Raw genomic sequence first — 21,305 nt, forward strand, 5'->3', positions numbered from 1 at the left:
CCTTTCAGCCTTCCTCATCCAGCCTTATGCCTCCCTTTGAGATTTCTCCTGTTGTGTTGTACTGGAAGAATGCTGCATTGTCAGAAGTGCCGAATTTTCGAATAAGGTGGTAGACTATCACAGAAGTGTTAGATTAGATTACTTACAGTCCCAACAAGTCCACACCGCCCCGCCGAAGCGCAACCCACCCATACATTTACCCCTTACCTAACACTACGGGCAATTTAGCATGGCCAATTCACCTGACCTGCACATCTTTGGACTGTGGGAGGAAACCAGAGCACCCGGAGGAAACCCACACAGACACGGGGAGAACATGCAAACTCCACACAGTCAGTCGCCTGAGGCAGGAATTGAACCCAGGTCTCTGGCACTGTGAGGCAGCAGTGCTAACCATGTTATGACGTAGGGATCCATTCTGCCCACCATGTCCTCTTTTTAAATGAGCATCATTAAGCTTGTCCCCATTCCCTTGCACATTATTTCCATCCAAAATATCTTCCAATGCCCTCGAGTGCCTCGATTAAACTTGCCTCCGCCATACTTCCACATAGCACATTCCATACCTTAACAACTCTTCGCGAGAAACAGTTTATTTCTCCCATCACCAAGACCCTTGACTGTACTATCAGATGGTCGTCAAAATGATAAATGGCGCATTGTTAAAATACTTTTCTTGTTGGTGTGGGGTTGCAAGTCGAGAATATAGCTAATTCGACGCATCCCTGCCATGAAGAAGCTCGGCGGTGTATGACCCACCTGGGTTCCCAATGCGCCTCTCCACTATCACCATCACTGGCCTATCCAACATGGCGCGACCTGTGCCCACGTGACGACCGCACCCAACGGCCGCCGGACACCAACCGGAAGTCTTAGTTTGACCCCCTGGAAAGAATCACTTCCGGGGGTGGTAACTGTGCGTCAGTGACGTTGGACAGGGTCGGATGGCGGTGGCTGCGGAGGAGCGGAATTGTTTATTTATTTCTGTTTCTTTTCGTGTGGAACTTTATTAACTTTTTTTCTTCCTTCCTTCTGGTGGTTGGGGGGGGGGGGGGGGGGAGAGGCCGTCCTCGATCTTTCAGCCCTGACTCCAGTCCCGCTTCACCGGCTGAGTTCGAGGTTTTCAGACGGGAGGCGGTTAGGCCCTGTCGGTTAGTTGGGCGGACGGACGGACCCCAACCCGAGGGTCGGCTCCCAGCTGCCCGCCCGCCCGGCTAACCGACTCCGGGCCAGACATGTCGTGCGTCGCGGTGATGTGTACCTGCTCGTCGGCCGCTCGGCTCCTCCGCTCGTCCATAACTTCCTCGGGACTGGGTAAGAACCGGGCTCGTCTCGGAGCATTTCTCCCCTTTCCCAAGCTCATCCGTTCACCCGCTTCACAAGGAGACCGTTGGTAACCGGAACGTGGTGGAGGTGGCGATGGCGATGGACAGGGTCGGCGTAATGTGCGCTTGAGTTTCAGCTCAGTGAATATATTCCGTCGCCTCTGAGTCCAGATGTTGTTGACTCAACGACCAGATCGAAGTTGCATTTTAGGTCGGTGTTACACTGTCAGAGATGCTGCTTTTTGGATCAGGTTCTGCCTATTTTGACAGATGTGCGGAAAGGTTCCACGCCGCGTCTCCTGAGTTGTTATCCCTTGTCCCGGCTGGGATTGTTTTTAACCCTGAGTCAGCTCATAAAACTGATGATCAGGCTATTTAATGTTTGAGCGATTTTGGGTATGTAAATTGGTTGTTGTATTTCATATGTTATAGTAGAGACTACACTTTGTAAGGTTTTACATTGGCTGTAAAGTGTTTTGGAGTATTATAAAGTATTCCATATCAATTTAAGTAATCTGTCTTCATGCTTTGGACTTATTTATACTGTTTTATTGAAGGCTGCAGTTTTTGGAGGAAAGGTATTGGTGAACTTGACACATTTTGGGTGAACAATGCAATTACATAACACTTTATTGTGTCATGTATGTGATGCAATGGTGATAGGGCATGTGTTATCATGATGGTTGTGTTTGTTCCAAATTTCCACGTTTGTTTGTTTCATTTAACATTTCCTGCTTTTGTGCTGTCAACCTGTTTGACAGGCATGTAGTCCTGCTTGAGTCGCAATTTCCTTGTGTTAGACATTGGCCATTGTCTTTATATCTAGCCACAGACTAAGTCCACCTCACTCCCTGCACAGTGTCTTGCATTAAAGTGAACATTTGTACCCATGGCATCTTATCAACAAAACCTCTGGAATTACAGTGATCAACTGTCCCCAACTTTCTCTGGGCTGTCCTACATTGGAACTGCAGGTCCTAGGTTGTCTGCATATGTTTGTCCCATACTCAGCGTCTGATCTGTATGTTTATATTCGACCCACATCCTCCTGTCAGTCTTCCCTGTTGCTCTCAAACTTCCAGGTTTGCCAATACACTTCTCCCCCTCTCTTGCACACCCACCCCTCTCACTCACCCCTGAAGTAGGGACAGCAACCCCCCCTCCCAATTTAGCTCCTGAGTTGGTTAGACTATGTCAGATACCCATTTCCAATGGAATTCTAGAACAGATACCGATAAATCAGCCTCCTCTTTGTGATATTCTTTATAATCAGAATGTGGCACAGAAGACTACCATTTTGCCTGCCTGTGCTGGTTTTTTTTAAAGGAGCACTTTATGTCACTATTGCTGCTTTTACCAATTACCTTCAGTCTTTTGTCTCCTGTTAAACAATTTCTCTGTTTTGTCCAGACCAATCCTGACTGCATTGTCTCAATGCTGTCTTCTCAAGAGGAACAGTTCTAGCTCTCCAATCTATGAAAGGAACTGAATTTTCTCAGTTGTGGCATCATTCTCATGATTTTTTTCTGCACAGTTCTACTGCCTTTACGTCATTCCTAAAGTGTGATGACCAGAACTCTACTCAATACTCCCAACTGAGACCAAACAAATAATTTTACTGTGGTTTTATTAACTCCCTTACAGTTTTGCTCTTCCTATTTACAAAGACCACGATGTCGTTTGATTTATTAATGGCTATTTCAACCTGTCCTGCTTCTATCAGTGATTTAGCACATAAACTGTATATCCAGGTCTGTTTCTCCAACCTCTTTAAACCTGAACATGTTACTTCATTTTGCCTGTCCTTGTTCTCCTACCAAAATGAATCACTTCATGCTTCTTTTAAACTTTACCTGCCACTTATCCACCCATTCTCGCAACCTAACTAGTTGAAACTGGTTGAAAATTAGATTGTAGCTTTGAACTGGTTGGTTTATATTTAAGTATGAACTGATTTCTAATGCTGTTCCCAGTAAATTTGATATTGTTGTGCTGCTGACAAGAATCCTTTGCTTTGTAATGACTAATACTGCACAGTGGCACGTCATGGAAAACAGATTTATTCATGTGCAGTTATCTTGGAATAATTTGTTTCCTTTGCTAATAGTTCTCAAAACCTCATGTTGTCTTGATATTAAATGTAAATTAACTATATCTACTGCATAAAGATCAGTAATCTCGATTAGATTAGATTACCTAAAGTGTGGAAGCAGGCCCTTCGGCCCAACCAGTCCACACTGACCCTCCAAAGAATAACCGACCCAGACCCATTTCTCTCTGACTAATGCACCTAACACTATGGGCAATTTAGCATGGCCAGTTCATCTGACCTGCACATTTTTGGGCTGTGGGAGGAAACCGGAGCACCCAAAGGAAACCCACGCCGATACTGGGAGAATGTGCAAATTCCACACAGACATTCGCCCGAGCCTGGTATTGAACTTGGGTCCCTGGTACTGTGAGGCAGTAGTGCTAACCACTGAGCCACCGTGCTGTATCCTTTCAGGATAAAGTTACTATCAAACTCTCAAAATCATGAGGCTGATATTTTGATAACAATGAGATGTAGAAGATCAAACTGCACAACCAACATCCAATATAATTTATGAAGTAATTACTATGTATGCAGTAATTACTACTCAAGTTGAGGAGGGACTGTCAAACTTAACCATTTTAAAAAATCAATACCTAATGATATAATATCAAAGAATAGATGGAAGAAACAGAGTTTACATCTCTGGAATATTTTATGGCAGCATTTTAATAGTGAGTTTGCATTCGTTTTCAGGTTTTGCACGATTCCCCTTCCCATTTTTGGGACACTTTGCTTGCTTTGAAACACAAAGAGGAGCAAAAGTTCCTTGCAGAGCATTTGGTGAAGCTGTTACTCTACTTGCGTCAAAAGATGGTGGCACTAAGGATACGTCAGGAGATAGCAACAAGGTATGCTTACATGTTATTGATAATAGTGCTGAAATTCATTTTCCTGTAGTTTTATAACTAAACTGTTAATAAAACAGAATTTGATTACGGATTGTTTAGTTACCATTGTAAGTTCACTTTTTATAATGAAATCTGAATTTATGAAACTTGTGCACTATTGTGAACTTGGCCTGAATCCTCAAGTTAATGATCCACACTTTAACATAGAACTTATAATTTCTCACTTATTAAATGTTTGCAGAAGTCTGTCAGCGAAGGGGGTAGCAAACGATCATCTGGATCAGGTGGTTCAGGGAAGGGTGGAAGCCAACTACGGTGTCCTAAATGTGGTGACCCATGCACACATGTAGAGACCTTTGTCAGTAAGTAACATATAAATCTAACTTTGTCTTTGGTCACGAGTCAGCACAAATATAGGATATGTTAAATTTCATCACGGAAATTAATTTTCATTTTAAATGGAAATTCTTCTTTCCCTTTTGTGTTTATTGTGCCTTTATCATAATGTCATTAAGACAGCTCTCTTTCTTCATTTCTCCCCAACTCTCATGTATTACTCCCAAATCCAGTTTCAACAAAACTATTCGCTGTCCAACTTTCTTTTCATCCCTTTCAAGAGTGATGTGATGCCTCTTCTTTCCCTGCCTTCTTCCCCAACACTACCACCACCAATGGCCTTTTTGCAATTTCATTGTATAACTTGTCTGCATTTTCCACTTGTGCTCTCAAATCTACAACGTCTAACATCTGTCATTGTAGTTGATCTCTCCCATATTCTTGGTTTGAATTTTTATCTGATCAGATCTTTGTCCCTGTCTCAGCATGGAAACAATTCTAACTAAATCATGAAAAGCAGTGTTTTTGTAACTGTTGGATTATCTCTCTTCAATTTGTCTGTAACATTTGACACATTCAACCTTGCCAGCATCTTTCAGTACATCGTCTGTCCAGCTCAGGAGTAGTATTGCTTTGTTTTGTTTCACTTCCATCTAATTAAGCATAGGCACGGTATCTGTCGCAATGACTTCACTTTCCACATAGTTGCCTTTGGAGTCTCAAAGTTTTTAATGTGTGCTCTCTTGTCCATCCACATGCTAACGATAAGTTGTGAAATGTTTGGACTTTGCAACACTTTTTGGCATTGTGAAAATGGGCATGAGATATGAACCATACCAACCATTAGGTATGATTATTTAACATGATGATAAGATCAGATCCCCGTAATGGTAAAATCAGACACATCACATGTTTTGCGATTTAGCTGCTCTTTAATTAATTTAGAATATCTATATACTGAATTCACATTAAGTTAGAGCTAAACATTGAAAATGTTGTCAATATGGAAGCATTTGAAAGCCATTTGATACAAATTAATTTGTATTTGATTGCTAGTGGATAGAGTCAACTCTGTCATTGTTAACATCACTTTTATTAAAAACAATGCTAAATGTATGATTTTTAAATAATTGGTCTGGTCACAGCATTGTCCACTCAAGAGGCTCTAGTATTTAGTTGATGGCTGGATAAATTTGCATAAATGGGGGAAACTTGCAGATCAGTATCTAGTTTCTATATGAAGTAACAGTCACACTAAAATTTTGTTGCATGTAGTGACGGCAAGATTGGCAGTATAATTTCTGTTCCTGGTCTTCCTGGTAAAAGTATGAGTCAGTGCTATTTAATAGTCTGTTTTCTTATGGTTTTTTGTGTTTCTCGATTCACTGTTTTGTAAACATACCATAGTGACCAAAGGTTGTGTATGAAATTTTTGATATAACCAAGTCTTTGCCTGTTGAAGAGTTTAGCTTGTTGATGACTTAAGACCACTGATTCTATTTATGTTTTTTTTCCCCAACCTCATGGCTAAGTTTCCCATTATTGACATTGATATTGGAGTTGCTCGGTGGATCTCTTATTCCCACCAGATTATGTTATCCAGGAATGTGTTATCGACTCCAACAGAGAGTTGTCAGACTGGAGCTTTATTGGCAGATGTCTGGCAGTGCTTTCCTTCCCTTCAGCCAAAAGGATATGCCTTTCACTAGGTGAAAATGATGTTGACAATAAATCTAGTATGAATTCTTGTTTCTGAAGAGTTGTACAAGACTTGAAATGTTAAATCTGTTTCTTTCTCCACAGATGGTGCCAAATCTGCTGAGCTTTTCCAGTACTTTCTATTTTTACTTCAGACTTCCAACATCTGTAATACTTTTTTTATCAGAGACATTAAGACATAGTGTTGGGATAGGATTTTTTAAAAAACCTGTTGAATTGTCTAGGTCTATGTAAAGCTGAAATATGCTTGTTCAGGGAAAATCTGTTTTTGTTTATTGAACATCAGTCATTGAAATAGTGGAGATGTTAACTGTAGAGCATTAGCCAGTCAGCCAGCAAGCAGTTTGTTTGATGTTTAGAGGTAAAGGTAAAGTCACCATTATCTTGCCAGACAGTGTGACTGTTTTTATTAGAGAGAGAAAGATAACTGGTGGTGGTTTAACTTGAAGGTGGCCATGCCTCAGGCAAAGAGAAAAGTTGAGAAGGAGAGTCTTTCATGGTAACCTCAGTCAAGGCGAGAATTGACCCTAAGCTGTTGGCATCACCCTGGACTACAAAGCAAAAATCACATAACACCAGGTTAGAGTCCCAACAGGTATAATTGGAAGCACACTAGCTTTCGGAGCGACGCTCCTTCATCAGGTGATAGTGGAGGGCTCGATCGTAACACAGAATTTATAGCAAAAATTTACAGTGTGATGTAACTGAAATTATACATTGAAAAATTGATTGTCTGTTAAGCCTTTCATCTGTTAGAATACAGTGATAGTTTCACTTCTTTCATGTGTAAATCACAAAACCCTTTTTTTTAAAGTTGCACTCTCGGGTTAGCTGTTAACAATGGTGATAGCCCCCTGTGTTCTCTGTCTATGACCTGATGTTTAGATTGATTCTAATCTAAAAAGTGAGATAATAAGAGTTTTACATAAATTCATGCAGTTTTTAAGCTCAGAATTCTACATGAATGTGTGCAGTTTTTGTGCAAAGTGCAATGTAACTCTAAGTACAAATTCACCACACAAAATGTGTGTGTGTGTGTGTGTGTGTGTGTGTGTGTGTGTGTGTGTGTGTGTAGTGAGTGCAGAGTGTCTTAAGTCTGTAAGGGGGTGCATGTGAGAGTGTGGGACAACGGATGAATGGGCACCGCACAGCAATCAACAGACAGGAGGGTTCCCTCCCAGTTGGGGAACACTTCAGAGGTCCAGGACATTCAGCCTCAGACCTTTGGGTGACCATCCTCCAAGGTGGACTTCGGGACAGGCAGCAGAGGAAAGTGGCCGAGAAGAGGCTGATAGCTAATTTCGGTATCCATAGGGAGGGCCTCAACCAGGACCTTGGGCTCATGTCACATTACAGGTGATCACCATTGCACTACGCACACACACAGATATTCCTACACACATACACTCTCACATACACATAGACACAGGAACACACAGACACGCACACACACCCTTATAGACACACACACTCCCACACTCTCACATGCACCCCCTCACAGACTTAAGACACTCTGCACTCACTATACACACACACACACACACACACCACACACACACACACACACACACACACACACACACACACACACACACACACAAAGACCCACATGCACACATATACTTGGAGGGGTGAATTTGTACTTGCAGAGTTACATTGCACTTTGCACAAAAACTGCATACATTTATGTAGAACTTTGAGCTCAAAAACTGCATGAATTTATGTAAAACTCTGTTATCTCACTTTTTAGATTAGAATCAATCTAAACATCAGGTCATAGACAGTGGACACAGGGGGCTAACACCTTCAACATATTGTCTAGCTATCACCATTGTTAACACCTAACCCGAGAATACAACTTTAAGAAAAGGGTTTTGTGATTTACACATGAAAGAAGTGAAACTATCACTGTATTCTAACAGATGAAAGGCTTAACAGACAATCAATTTTTCAATGTATAATTTCAGTTACATCACACTGTAAATTTTTGCTATAAATTCTGTGTTACGATCGAGCCCTCCACTATCACCTGATGGAGCGCCGCTCCGAGAGCTAGTGTGCTTCCAATTAAACCTGTTGGACTATAATCTGGTGTTGTGTGATTTTTAATCCCTGTCCAACATCGGCATCTCCAAATCATCAATACAAAGCAGCCATTCAGTCAATTGAGCTAACTAACCATTGTTCAGAGGTGCCTTCCTCTGTTTTGCATAGTTAATGATGTGCATGAGCAGTAATTTTTTTCTGAAAATGCTGCTGTGAACCCATTTTTATTCTGAATCCTGCTCTAATTTAGCTTCTAGTTTCTCTTCTTAATTTAGACAGACACACACTTATTTCATGTGGGCCCCCTAGTCTTTTGAAACAGAAACTAAAATATGGAAGCTTGCTAAAAATCTGGTTGAGAATAATAGTTGTACTTTTATGTGGGAATATTCCATTTATTTTCAATGCAAATAAATTGAAGCTGATTTACCACTTTGTTATAGAAATATGTTTTAAGAGTCATCTCATCTTATCTACAGCTTCCACTCGCTTTGTGAAATGTGAAAAATGCCACCATTTCTTTGTGGTACTATCTGAAGCAGACTCCAAGAAGAGTTTAAACAAAGAGCCAGAATCAGCAGCTGAAGCTGTGAAATTAGCTTTCCAACAGAAACCACCACCACCTCCAAAAAAAGTAAAGTTTATCCATGTGCTTTAGTGTATAAGTGTACATATTTCTACAATTTTTGCAAACTAATCTGTACTAATCTTTTTTCCCCAAACTGAAGTTGTACTGTCACTCAAGTTACGTCTGAATATCAATGTTACTTATGATGCAAGATATTGTGATGTTATTATTTTTAATTTGGATTGCTTTTTTAAAAAAAAGAGGCAGATTGAGGGTGTGAGAGTGTTGAGAGATTTTAAAAGGTCAAAGTCATTCCGAAACATTGATTTAAATCTAGTTTTGCTCAGAAAATCTGTTTGCAGACCTTTGTGATGTCAATGGAAATATGTTTGACAGGTAGTATAAACCCATTTAAGGTCATTAATTATCTTTTCAGTTCAGAAAACACCAGAGTTGAAGCACGATGTTCAGTTCAATTCAGACAACACCAGAGTTCAGAGGAATGATGTTCAGTTTAGACAATACCAAAGTTGAGTTCAAAAACAAGTTTAAATTTCTCCCCATATGAATTTTTCAGTTCATGGGAAGCCAATCGTCCAAACAGAAGTGTTTAGTTTGTGAAGTTTCTCGGTCAAGAGTTTAGTTAGAAATCTGAGTTTTTGAGTTGAAAAAATTAGGCCTTTGAATTTGTGAAAAGTTTGTGACAGTAGTATCAGAATGAACTTTCAGTCGATACAGTCCATAGAAAAGAGCTTGAATGCAGTCAGTTAAATAGAAACCTATGTAGTTAAGATAGGAGTGTAATTTCTTGAGAGTTGGGTCACTTATAGGTGCTGTTAGGAAACAGGTTGAAATTTTGTTCTCATGAACATGTTAAGATCTTTTTAACTTGTTTATGGAGGTTGCATTATTATGCAAAAAGAAAACAAATACCCAATGTTTGTTGTTAAAAAACATCTGCAGCCTCCTCTGAAGATATTTTGCTAACTAACCACCAAGTTAATTAACTAAACAAATCAAAATCTGATCTATCAGACAGGTTTCATTCTGGGATATGATTTCTCCATTACTGGCAGTAGCTGGGATCATAACAATATTCATTTAAATTGAAGAGACTTTAGCATTTCCTTCCAGCAGTGCTCCCATCCTACTTTTCAGAAATGTCATGATACATGCACTGGAAGTCCAGCCAAACTATTCGGGGGCGTCCTCACAAATATGAAAAGATTTAATCAAAGTATCCAAAGTCCCCAATTTACCTGACTGACAAACCCAGGTTAAAAGAAAATGTCCATCGGGTTTCTGTACTTAGCAAGAAGCAGCTACTTATCACAGACGTGTTTTTAAACATAGTAAAAAAAACTATAACTCTGTACTTAAGCACTGCCCCTTTTTAGAGAAAAAAATACGAATACAAACAAAAGTACAGTTACTAGACATGAATGTTACAGGTGTGGACAGTAATATAAAAAGAAGTCAGTGAAGCATAGTTCTAGCAGAAGTCCAAATACAGGCTCCAAGGGGATGTTTTCCTTCAGTTCCCTTTCAGTCCATTTATTAGGGCATGAGATTGTGGGCACATCATTTCATGTGGATAAATATGTGCATGGAATGTAATTGTTGTAGTATATGTTGTTCCTTTATCCATTCATTCACATTGATTACACAACATATGGCAATTCATTAATGTTTAAAATAGCTGACCTCTTGACTTGCTCTTACCATAGTATATGTTTGTGCATTTATCCAACTGTCTTATATCTCACACCTACCACTGACCAAATCTATCTTGTTTTTACAAGTGGCAAACAATTGTATCTTCAAGTCAGAGAATACAGTTGCACTGGTTCTCTGATTTCAATATTTTATAGGCTGGATTTGCCTATTCACATTTGGTCATAGAGACATAGTAATGTACAGTATGGAAATAGATGTTTCAGTCCAACTCATTCATTCGACCAGATATCCTAAGTTAATGTAGTCCCATGTGCTAGCACTTGGCCCTTATCCCTGTAAAAGCTTCCTACTTGTATATTGATCCAGACACATTTTCAATGTTGTTATTGTACCAGCCTCCACCAGTTCTTCTGGCAGCTCGTTCAATTCACGCACCACTGCACAAAATAGTTGTCCCTTAGGTCTCTTTTAAATCTCTCCCCTCCTCACCTTAAACCTGTGCCCTCTAGTTTTGGACTCCCCTGCCCTTGGAAAAAGACCTTGACAATTCACCCTATCCAAGAACCTTATGACCATGAAAGATCACCCTTCAGCCTCCGCTCCAGGGAAAATAGCCTGTTCAACCACTCCCTATCGTTCAAACTCCAACCCTAATAACATCCTTGTAAATCTTTACTAAATCCCTTCAAGTTTCACAACATTATTCCTTTAGGAAGGAGACCAGAATTGGTTGCAGTATTTCAAAGGTGAACTAACCTGTCTTGAAGGCAAAAGAATAAATTAGCAACAAAGCATTGCAACAGTAGTCCAGATGTCTAAGAAACGCCAAGGGCAGGAGTACGTGAATTCATTTGTATTATATTGGTGTTATGATCCCAGCTGATGGTAAACTGGACATGTGGCTTGATAGGTCATACTTTTTTTTGGTCACACTTTGGTTACTGTGGTGGTTTGTCACTGAATGAGGTGACAGGGATTCACGTGAGGTTGTCAATGTTCTCTTAACACAAGAACCAAAGTTTATTCAACCAAAAACATCATCTAAAAGGCAATTTGGAAAGATCTTAAAATAAATAGCAAAGACAAAGATTCAGCTCTTTTCTTGGCAATATCATTTGCAGAAACTCAATTCCAGACAAGTACCACTCCTATCTTAACACTTTCATTTTTTCCTTAATGGAGTATTTCCAGTTTTAACGTCAGAGAATTCTTTCCAAATCCTAAAAGCCTGAGCTGATTTTCCATCTGATATCCAGGAGATGTATATAAACCCTCAAACCCGGAGATTCTTCAAAACAACAAGCCTCCCTTCTCCAAGGAGGAAACTGTTCTTCTGAACTGAAACCTGATTCTTCTGAATTGAACTTAAACTACTACTGGTTCTGATCATTATTTTTTCTGTATGTCACAAAGCCAGCATGGTAAATATTTAGCCAGCTAGCACAACAGATATCTTGCAAGGCCTCTAAGTTGCATGCTTTCTTGGAAATGATTTATTTAGTTCACCAAATGAGTTTCTTATCTATTTTTAAAAAGAAATGGTAACTTGACTGAGCTGAAACCACATATTAATTTTCTGTACTTTAAAATCAAATTCCTAAAGGATAATACGTTATAAACCTTGAAATCAAAATGGCCTCTTCAGAAAGGTACTAGAGAGCAGGGATTTCCATTGAAACATTTGTTAACAAAATATATTCAGGTAAAGAGCAGAAAAATTATGAACATTTGTAACAGTATATATTTAATATGGTCTGCTTCTTGTTTGACAACTTAAATAAAACAAAAGGAGAAGGCAACGTCATGGAGATGTCATGTCAGTAACAAAGATGAATTGACATGTATGGTCCGTCCAAACTGGCTATCATTTGTCTGTAAGAGGTGTTGATTCCATTAATAATAGTTTGTGTGGCCATATGGCCCTTTTATTGCAGTCTGAACAAGACTGATCACAACACTTTGACTCTTGGACATAACCACTATAATTTTTGCCTCTTGAGGATTGTTTAACCAAAAATAGGTTTATGATTCTGCTAATCTTTCACCATTTGGGTTAAGTCTCGAAATGAAGCTTTGTAGTTAATGATTACAACTGAAAAAGATGATACTAGTTATGTAATTTGAAATGATGCATTAGAAAACTAACTGGGTTATATGTCATCCTTCTGGTACATTTGTACCAATATACTGTGCTTTCTTTGTAATGTGATATTCAACACGTGTGTGTGCGCTCGCTCGCTATGTGTTCTTATCAATCATTTATTCTCTTATCCTTGAACCAAATAATTCCTTTCTGATGTGACTCTTTTCATCTTGTGTATAATTTTTACCTACTGTCACTGTCTTGTAAGTTTGCATCTCAGTATATACTAAAAGTCTTTTTGGATTAACTATTCTTGACATAGTCTGATTTTAATTTTATTTTAGATTTACAGTTATCTGGACAAATATGTGGTTGGTCAGTCCTATGCCAAGAAGGTGCTTTCAGTTGCTGTGTACAACCACTACAAGCGCATCTATAACAATATTCCAACTAGTCTGAGGCAACAAACAGAAGTGGAAAAACAGGCCTCCCTAACACCTCGAGGTTAGTATTTTCTTATCTTTCTGACCCTTTTGTTAATTTGCAAATTTAAGAGTTCAGAGTTTTGAGTTGGAATTGCACAATGGCCCCGAGTATAAGTTTTGCAAGCCTTGACATCGTTTTAGAAATTTTGGCAGATAATAAGTGGAATAAAATGTGACTGATATAATAATACTGAACTAAACATCTGGTGTAATTAAACACATGTTCTTGCATTTTAAAAACATATGTTCCAAATATATTAGGTAGACCAAATAAACAGCAACTTGGGAACTGTGTATAGCAGTGTAGTCTGGAGTTATGCATTGGGTGTACGCAGAAGTCATCTTGCAACTGACTGCAGTAATTGCCTGGGAAGTTGAAACTTCCAATTGGCAATTACCCAGCAAAAATATATTAGAGAAAGTGTCCAAGTCTGATTTGGAGTGGAAGGCTCTTTGCAGGGTTCCAATTTACTAATCTGCACAGTAGACAAGAAAAGTTGGAGGAATTTAGAAAGCAAGCTGTAAAGTCTGGCTAACTAATTCTGAACCTTCTTCAGTTGGGTACCACTTGCTAATTAATTTTGTCGTGCCCCCTCCCATGAACTTATCCTGTTATGACACAGTGGTGAACCCCTCTGCTAATTAAAGCAAACACCCATAAAAGCTCACCTTGCCTCATGTTCTGTTAAAGTATGAGTGACAGAGAACTCCCAAATTCCACTACTTAAAAGAAAAAAATATTAGTTTATTCATTAACTCTAAAAGTGAACATGAAACAACAACTATTTACAACTCTAAGCCTCCTTTCTCCTAACTGCTTGTGGGAGGAAACTGGAGCACTTGGCGGAAACCCACGCAGACACCGGGAGAATGTGCAAACTCCACACAGACAGTCGCCCGAGGCAGGAATCGAACCTCGGTCCCTGGCGCTGTGAGGCTTCAGTGCTAGCCACTGAGCCACCATGCCACCCCAGGGGTGCTTCGGGTGGGAAGACTCTGAGCCTTGAAATTCACGAGAAAAAGTGCGGTAAAAGTAAGTGGGCAATTTTTAACCCGATCTAGGTCAGAAATAGGGATTCTGAATGATTTGCGTCTAATTCTCATCCACATCATCTTTATTTGGTACGTTATAGAAGCACAACAGCTGTCGGCCAATTAATAATTCTTTAACTTGCGTATTTGACGGCAATATCCAATTATAAATGATTGTCATTCTTGACAATCCCTGCTTAAATTTGTTAATGCACTCTATTGTAAATGTTTGTTTGTCATTTTGCTACATAATTTATGAAGCATGGACCATGTCAGCAATTTACAATGAATATAAAAAAAATCTTATCAACGTGAGCTTGACTGATTCATGGTCAAGCGTCAAATATCTCTCAATAACATGGCCAGTTATCACCGTTGGCATGCCCTACCAAATGCAATCTACTTTCAACTTCAATTCCTAGAATGAATCTTAAAATTATCAAATTGTTAAATAGGCCATGACATTGCATCTGATACCACTATCAAGCTCTTTGCTTGACATTTTCTGAAGTATGAACAAGAAAAAGATATTCTTTCCTTGGTAATTTTCACATTCACAGTATAAACACGTATAGAATGGAAAGTTCGGTTATGTTTGGAAAATTGGTTCATGCTAGAAAAATTTGGCCTATTCCGAAGTGTGTCTCCCTCCTGTTTTTAGGATTATTGTAGGCCTGGATTTTGTTGTAAACCGTGTAAAACAATGTATCCAGGTCTGGCACAACTACAGAAAGCAAAATTCTGGCAGAAAAACTTCTTGTGGTTTTATTTTAATTGAGTAATTGATTTAGCCAGCGATGCATGTTCGGGTTCAAAGAACAATACCATTTAAAATTAAACTAACATTGAATAAACCAGATTTCAAAGGCTCTCAAATGGAGCTTCCAATTTTCTGTTTGCATTGCATGTATGTTATTATTTCTCTTGAGCAAGAATGTATGTTTGTAGTCTTCCCTAAAAGAAACGTCAATGAACTATCAAGGTTAAAACCAGCGGTTAAGTTTCTTTGTGTTGTCTAAGTTATGCAGACCTATAACCCTAAAAGAATCTTTATTTGTATGCATCGCACAACAAAGTATTTGTGTCATGCAAAAGTGCGTGGGCATGGGTGCAGCAAAATCAAAGCTTGACTTGTTTGGTGAACAGTAAAAATTGTCAAAAATGGTTGATTCAAATTTTGTGGGGAAAGTGTTAAAGAAGGCTTGGATATTTTTGTTACAATTGTTACTTGTTCAGAGCATCCTGGAACATTGTAGTGAATAAAGTTAGCGCATATTATTGTCAAAAACAGTCAGTTTTGACATCAAACAAAATCTCAAATGTTTTCAGTTTTATGTTTCTTAATCAGCTGTTGCAAGTAGGCCAACAGAATTTTAAATTGTTCATTTGTGACTTGAACCAATGAGATTCAAGGAATCAGAAATGCAATCCTCTGAAAACCAGTACAGGCCATTAAAAGAAGATTTGATTCAGAATCCCATCTGTATGATTGAAGAAAAGTTGAAGGTGTACATGGAGCACTGTTAGATTTGACCTTTGCATGTGATTTTGGTGTGTTTGGGCTAGCAGCCTGGAAAAACCCGGTATATTTTGCTACATAGTCATGACTGGGTCCATTGAAAAGAAGTACACATTGAGCAGAGCTCTCAATTCTTTGTTGCAATGTAGTTTATGGATAATTTGTGGTATGCTAAGGTTGCAGTGAGAACAAATTCTTAAAAATAATAATTTGGTTCAATTATTGCACCTGTAGTCCTAACATCATTTGAAGATGCAGCATTAGCTTTTGACACAACCACTACGTCACCATGCAATTCCTTAACTGTTGCTAAATTATCACACTGCTTATCTGACTGTAGTACTGCAGGAGTAGAAATTTCTTCCAATTAAATATTGGAATTGCAAACTGAACTGATTTCTCCTCTTATCCCTAACTCCAAACCCCAGCCTCTGACCCTAGTAGAGATTAAGTTAATCGTTTTGCAACCTTGTTATCACGATTCATCTTGAGATGAGCTCGTGATCATACCATTGCTAAAGTTGTCCTTCTTCATCTTTTGTAGCATGATGTGACTGTGCCCTGTCACACTTCATTTACTATTGAAACATTTATTCCTGCTTTTGTTACCTCTGGATTCAGTAATTCCAGTGCACTTCAAGCTAGTCTGTCTTGTTGTGTCTCTGCAAACTTGAGGTCACCAGAATTCTGGTAATGTCTGGACTTGCAGTTAGTCTGGTTCAACGAGAATCCCTTGTGCCTGAACTACATAAGCTGCTGGTAAAATTACAAGTTGATTTTAAATTTCTCATCTGTTTTCATTGTTCCATGGCGTCTCTCCTCCCGATCTCTAATCTCCGGTGCTATGATCCTTTGAGATATCTGCAACCCCACCCCATTTTAATCTCACCACTATTGGTGGCAGTTACTTCAGTTGCCGGTGCCCAAACTTGGGAATATCCTCTGTACTGCTCTCTGCGTCTACTTCAATTTCTACTTTTAAGACTCTTTTTTTAAAATCTAGCGTTTTCTTCATATGAATTAATGTCTCCTCATATAGCTCAGTATCATACTTTGTTTCATCATGCTTCCTCAACATTGTTTGTAATATTTCATTATGTTGAAGATTCTGTCTAAGTAACACAAGTATAGAATATAATCTGTTGTCAGTATGCTGTTTTCCACATGAGCTAAGTCCAACTTTTTAAGCTCACTGCCATTGAATAATATTTCTCAAGGCAGAATTGCCTTTGTTATTGAATTTATGAACTCATGTTTGTAGTAGAGATTTTTACAATTTAAGCATCAATTCCTGTGCCAAGATATTGTGCTATTGAGTAAGACTGTTGAAGTCAGCTGCAGTAAATTGGCTTGAATACAAACTCAGCTTAAAAAAAAGTCAAATAAGCTTGGTTACTGTGCTGTAAGCATGGTAAAAATCTGTTATGTGATATTTCTGATGGGTACGTTCGATGCCTAACCAATCTATTTATGCTGAGGATTTTATTAGCCACCTAATCAGATTGCCCTTTAAGACTGGTAACACATCCTGTGGTACAGTATTTGTTGTGTTCTTTTGGTTATCAATTATACGTCAGAGCTTCTAATAGCAGCTTCTGTTGCCAACTTATTTCCATCAAATTTATTACATAATGCATTTTACCATGCTTACAACAGAGTATTCGGAGAATTCTGTCAACCTTTTTTAGGAGTGAAGTGCATTTGTGGTATTTATAAATGGACTGTGCTGTAAATTGTGGACAATAAAAATCCTGTTTATAATGGCATAACCTGGGCATATGTTTGGAGATTTAAGCAGTGAATGCTAAACCCCTGTAGTATTTGCTTTGAATAGTTGCCATTATACTTGCTGTTTGGTAGAGACAGTGAGACAAAATTATAATTGAAATAGAATTGCTGGGGTTTTTTTGAGTTTAAGACCGACTACTTTATCAGTGGAATATCAGTTGCTATGTATTGTAAAAATCCTGCTTTCACCTGTAATATTTGTTGTAATAACTTATCTGGTTAGCTCATGTCCTTTCGTGAAAATAAAACTGCAGTTCTTGCATGGTGTGGCCTACATGTTTCTCCAGACCCACAGAAATGTGATTGACTCCTAACTGCCATGTGAAATGGCCCAAGCAAGCTGTTCTGTTCAAGAGAGTTTATGGATTGGGAACAAATCTTGATCCTGCCAAGGACACCCATATTCCATGTAATCCGAAAGAAATAAAACTTATCACTTAATTTTACTTTTAAGTCAAGATGTCTGCATGGATTGTTAGTTGTAAACTTTTTTCTGTCTGTGAAATTATTAACTCTTCCTTGTATGCAGAAGATTTAAATGTTGCAAACTATCCTTTCCTGAATCAAGGTTCACGAAATAGGTTTTGCGTTGAAGAATGTCCATTGGTCTTCTATTTCAGATCTCTTTATAGTTTATGCTCCAAGTAATAGCTAATGTTTATTTTGAAAAATATAAGGTGAGCAGTTGCTCTCACTGCAGTATGTTATTCCAAATAATATGGTAAAAATTAACCATAAAGTTTTTCAGATGCTGTTCTTTCATTGAAAGATGTGATGAATATGTGGAGTAAGTGGGGAAATAAAGAGCAGCAATTTGACCCTTGAATGTGGGTTGGGAGGAGCAAAGTTCCAAATGATAGGAGGTTACTTGCGACTTTGATTGTATTCTTGTATCACCTGTGATGGCAATTACTCTTGGAAGGTTTGAGAGTCCAGGATGTATGGACTGTTGGCTTCTCGCCTGCTTTATCTCTGACTAAAATATGCCACTTATTTATTTTTGCCTTCAATGTACCTTTGCCCATTTCTGTCTGTCATTGGCGCATCTTCACTGTCCACTTCACTGGCCTAGCTTTATGGTATCATTTCTGGCTTGTAATCAAGTAAATTGTCAGTATAAGTTAATGTTCGATTTGCTTTGTCTGTTGCTACGTTGTGTTTTGGCATGTTAACTTTGCCCCAGTTTTAAATGCAATGCATTACTTGTAAAGTCTGTTTTGCTGTCCAGTATGCCTTTGCTTGATTTGTCCATGTTGTATTTCATCTACTAGATTTGTCTAAATGTGGATTTGTAAGTCTGTTCCACCAGTTTAGTATCATTTGGAAACTTGTGATTGAGCATAGAAATAAAATGCACATTCTACACTAAAAGTAACACCAGTTTCTTTTCATTTTTTGAACCAAAGAGTACTTAAATTCCATTTTGTAGGAATTTAATAGTTGGAATAGAAGCTGCTGAACTTTCAATTACTTTTTCGACCTTTCCTCCCTTCAACTCATTGAAACATTACAAACTCTAATCCACAAAATAAAGACTACAAAATATAAGTGATAATAGTGGTATAGATAGTCAGTGCTTGTTCTCACCCAATCAGCAGCTTCCATTTGTCCTTGTCATCTAATCAAGCAGAATCAGCATGGCTTCATAAAAGAGAAATTGTGTCTGACTAATTTATTAGAATTTTTAAAGAAAGTCTCAGAGTAGATAGAGGGGAACAAGTAAATGTATTGTATTTGGACTTCCTGAAGGCATTGAACAAGCTACCTCACAGAAGATTAAGTCGTAAGGTAAGAGCCCATGGTGTTGGAAGTTGTATATTGGTATGAGGAAAGAATTGGCTAATGGGCAGGAAAACCTGGGGAAAAAGGAATTGTTTTACATTTTGGTGACCTGTGGCCAGTGGGGCTCCCCAGGCATCAGTGCTGGGACTGCAACTGTTTGCAATATATGTTATGACTTTGGAAGAAGGAAGCAAATAAACTGTAGCCAACTTTGCAAACAGTACAAAAATAAGAGGAAAGGCAATTGCGAGAGGGGTGTTAAGGTTGAGGTTAATTCAGTGGACAAAAAGTTGGCAAAATGGTGTTTTTTGGGAAAATGTGAAGTTGTTCATTTTGGAAGAGAACAAAAGAACAATATTAATTAAATAGAGAAAAACTGCAATTTGTAGGAACGCAAGGGATTGAGGGTACAAAACACAAAAAGCTAGCATATAGGTGCAGCAGGTAATCAGGAAAGCTGAAAGAATGTTGGCCCTTATTTCAAAGGAGTTGTAATATAAGAGCAGTTATATATAATTACTGCCACTGTAGAAGTGCTGGTGAGACCACATGTGGAGTACTGAGTGATTTTGGTTCTTACCTATGGAAAGATTAGTTCATTGGATTCAGTTCATTAGGACGATCACTGGTATGGAGAGATTGTCTTAGGAGGTAAGGCCAAACAAGTTTGAGATTCTACTCTTTGGAGTTCAGAAGAATGAAAGGTAATCTCGAAACATGGATTCTGAAGGGGCTTGACAAAATAAACACTAGAGGATGTTTCCCTCTTGGGAGGGCCAGCAGACATGGTCACAGAATAAAGGAACGCCAATTTTAAACTGAGATTAGGAGGAATTTCTTGTGAGGGTTGAGTGTCTTTGGAACTTCTTGCCACAGAACTGTGGGGGGTAAAGTCCTTCCGTATACCTAATGCTAAGAAGTTCTTGATTCATTGGGAAATCAAGGTTTATGGGAAAATGGCAGGAGGTGAATGTGAAGAATGTCTGATCAGTCACAATCCTGTTGAATGGCAAAACAGAGGCCAAACAGCTACCCTTGTTGTAATTTCTGTGGTCTAACCTTCAGATTTAAACAGAAAAATTAATTAAAATGAACCTTGACACATACAATTAAAGTGGATATTTAAAATTTGTAAATAATTTGGTTGTGCATAACTGCCTGAACAATGGCATAATTTGTTATAACTTCTATAATGATAAAAGAAACAAACATTTTGTTCAAGTCGTTTGAAGACTTTTTATTATAAAAGTATATACTAAACAGTCTTTCTGAAAATGGGAGATGTCCAAAATCCAGGAATTTTATAAACTGCCAAGCATGACTTTTTGTCTTGACTGAATAAAATAATTGGCTTATTCACCTCGGTACTACACTGATGTAATGATGCATGTGGGCTAGTTTTACAGGTTCGTCTTTTCCCTGTTTTCTCAATGTGTTCCATGAGACCCTTAATCTGAAACAAAAATTGGTATCTTGCAAAGTCCATTCTGATTTGAGACACTTCCTCTAACCAGGCTGCAGTAGCTAAATAGAATGTATATTTTTCATTTTCTATCTGTACTCTGTTGCAGTAGAAAGTGTAGTTAGAATTGTCCTACCCACACCACCCTAAAAATCTCTCCTTTACATATATTTTGACAAATGAGTTGTTATAACATTCTTTTGTAAGGTGGGATATGGCTAAATGAGACTGACATCACATGAGCAATCACTATCCAGTTAGGCTCCTCCAGTATGGATCTGTTTTGTGTATTAAAGATTTGTAGACCCGTGGGATGAAGTAAACACACAGATATATGTATTTAATGTGCACATTGAAAGTTCATCTATGCCTGTTGCCGCTTTGTTAGTTTGTTATTTAATACTTCTAACCTTTCTCTGTAGAGTTAGAAATCCGAAGACGAGAGGATGAGTACAGATTTACAAGTAAGTTGACTCCATCTTCTCACCTGTGCCCTTTTTTTTGGGGTTTTTTTTTGTTTGAAACTGAAAACAGTTCAAT

The 21,305-nt window shown here is 38.5% G+C and overlaps 1 protein-coding gene across 3 annotated transcripts in view; it reads left to right on the forward strand.

Moving 5' to 3' along the window:
• Positions 1-1,052: 1,052 nt before the first annotated feature.
• Positions 1,053-21,305, forward strand: part of clpxa (caseinolytic mitochondrial matrix peptidase chaperone subunit Xa) — a 45,335-nt gene continuing 25,082 nt past the window's right edge. The window contains exons 1-6 of one of the 3 annotated variants that reach the window (XM_072565112.1): positions 1,053-1,314; positions 4,114-4,268; positions 4,510-4,630; positions 8,849-9,003; positions 13,042-13,201; positions 21,188-21,229. In XM_072565112.1, coding sequence (XP_072421213.1) covers positions 1,236-1,314; positions 4,114-4,268; positions 4,510-4,630; positions 8,849-9,003; positions 13,042-13,201; positions 21,188-21,229 — 712 coding nt within the window. In that variant the 5' untranslated portion in view covers positions 1,053-1,235. Of the gene's footprint in view, positions 1,315-1,439; positions 1,537-4,113; positions 4,269-4,509; positions 4,631-8,848; positions 9,004-13,041; positions 13,202-21,187; positions 21,230-21,305 lie in introns of those variants that run through there. The other 2 variants (XM_072565113.1, XM_072565114.1) reach the window with 2 other exon arrangements.

The sequence above is a fragment of the Chiloscyllium punctatum genome, chromosome 48 (genome assembly GCF_047496795.1).
Source record: "Chiloscyllium punctatum isolate Juve2018m chromosome 48, sChiPun1.3, whole genome shotgun sequence".
NCBI lineage: Eukaryota > Metazoa > Chordata > Chondrichthyes > Orectolobiformes > Hemiscylliidae > Chiloscyllium > Chiloscyllium punctatum.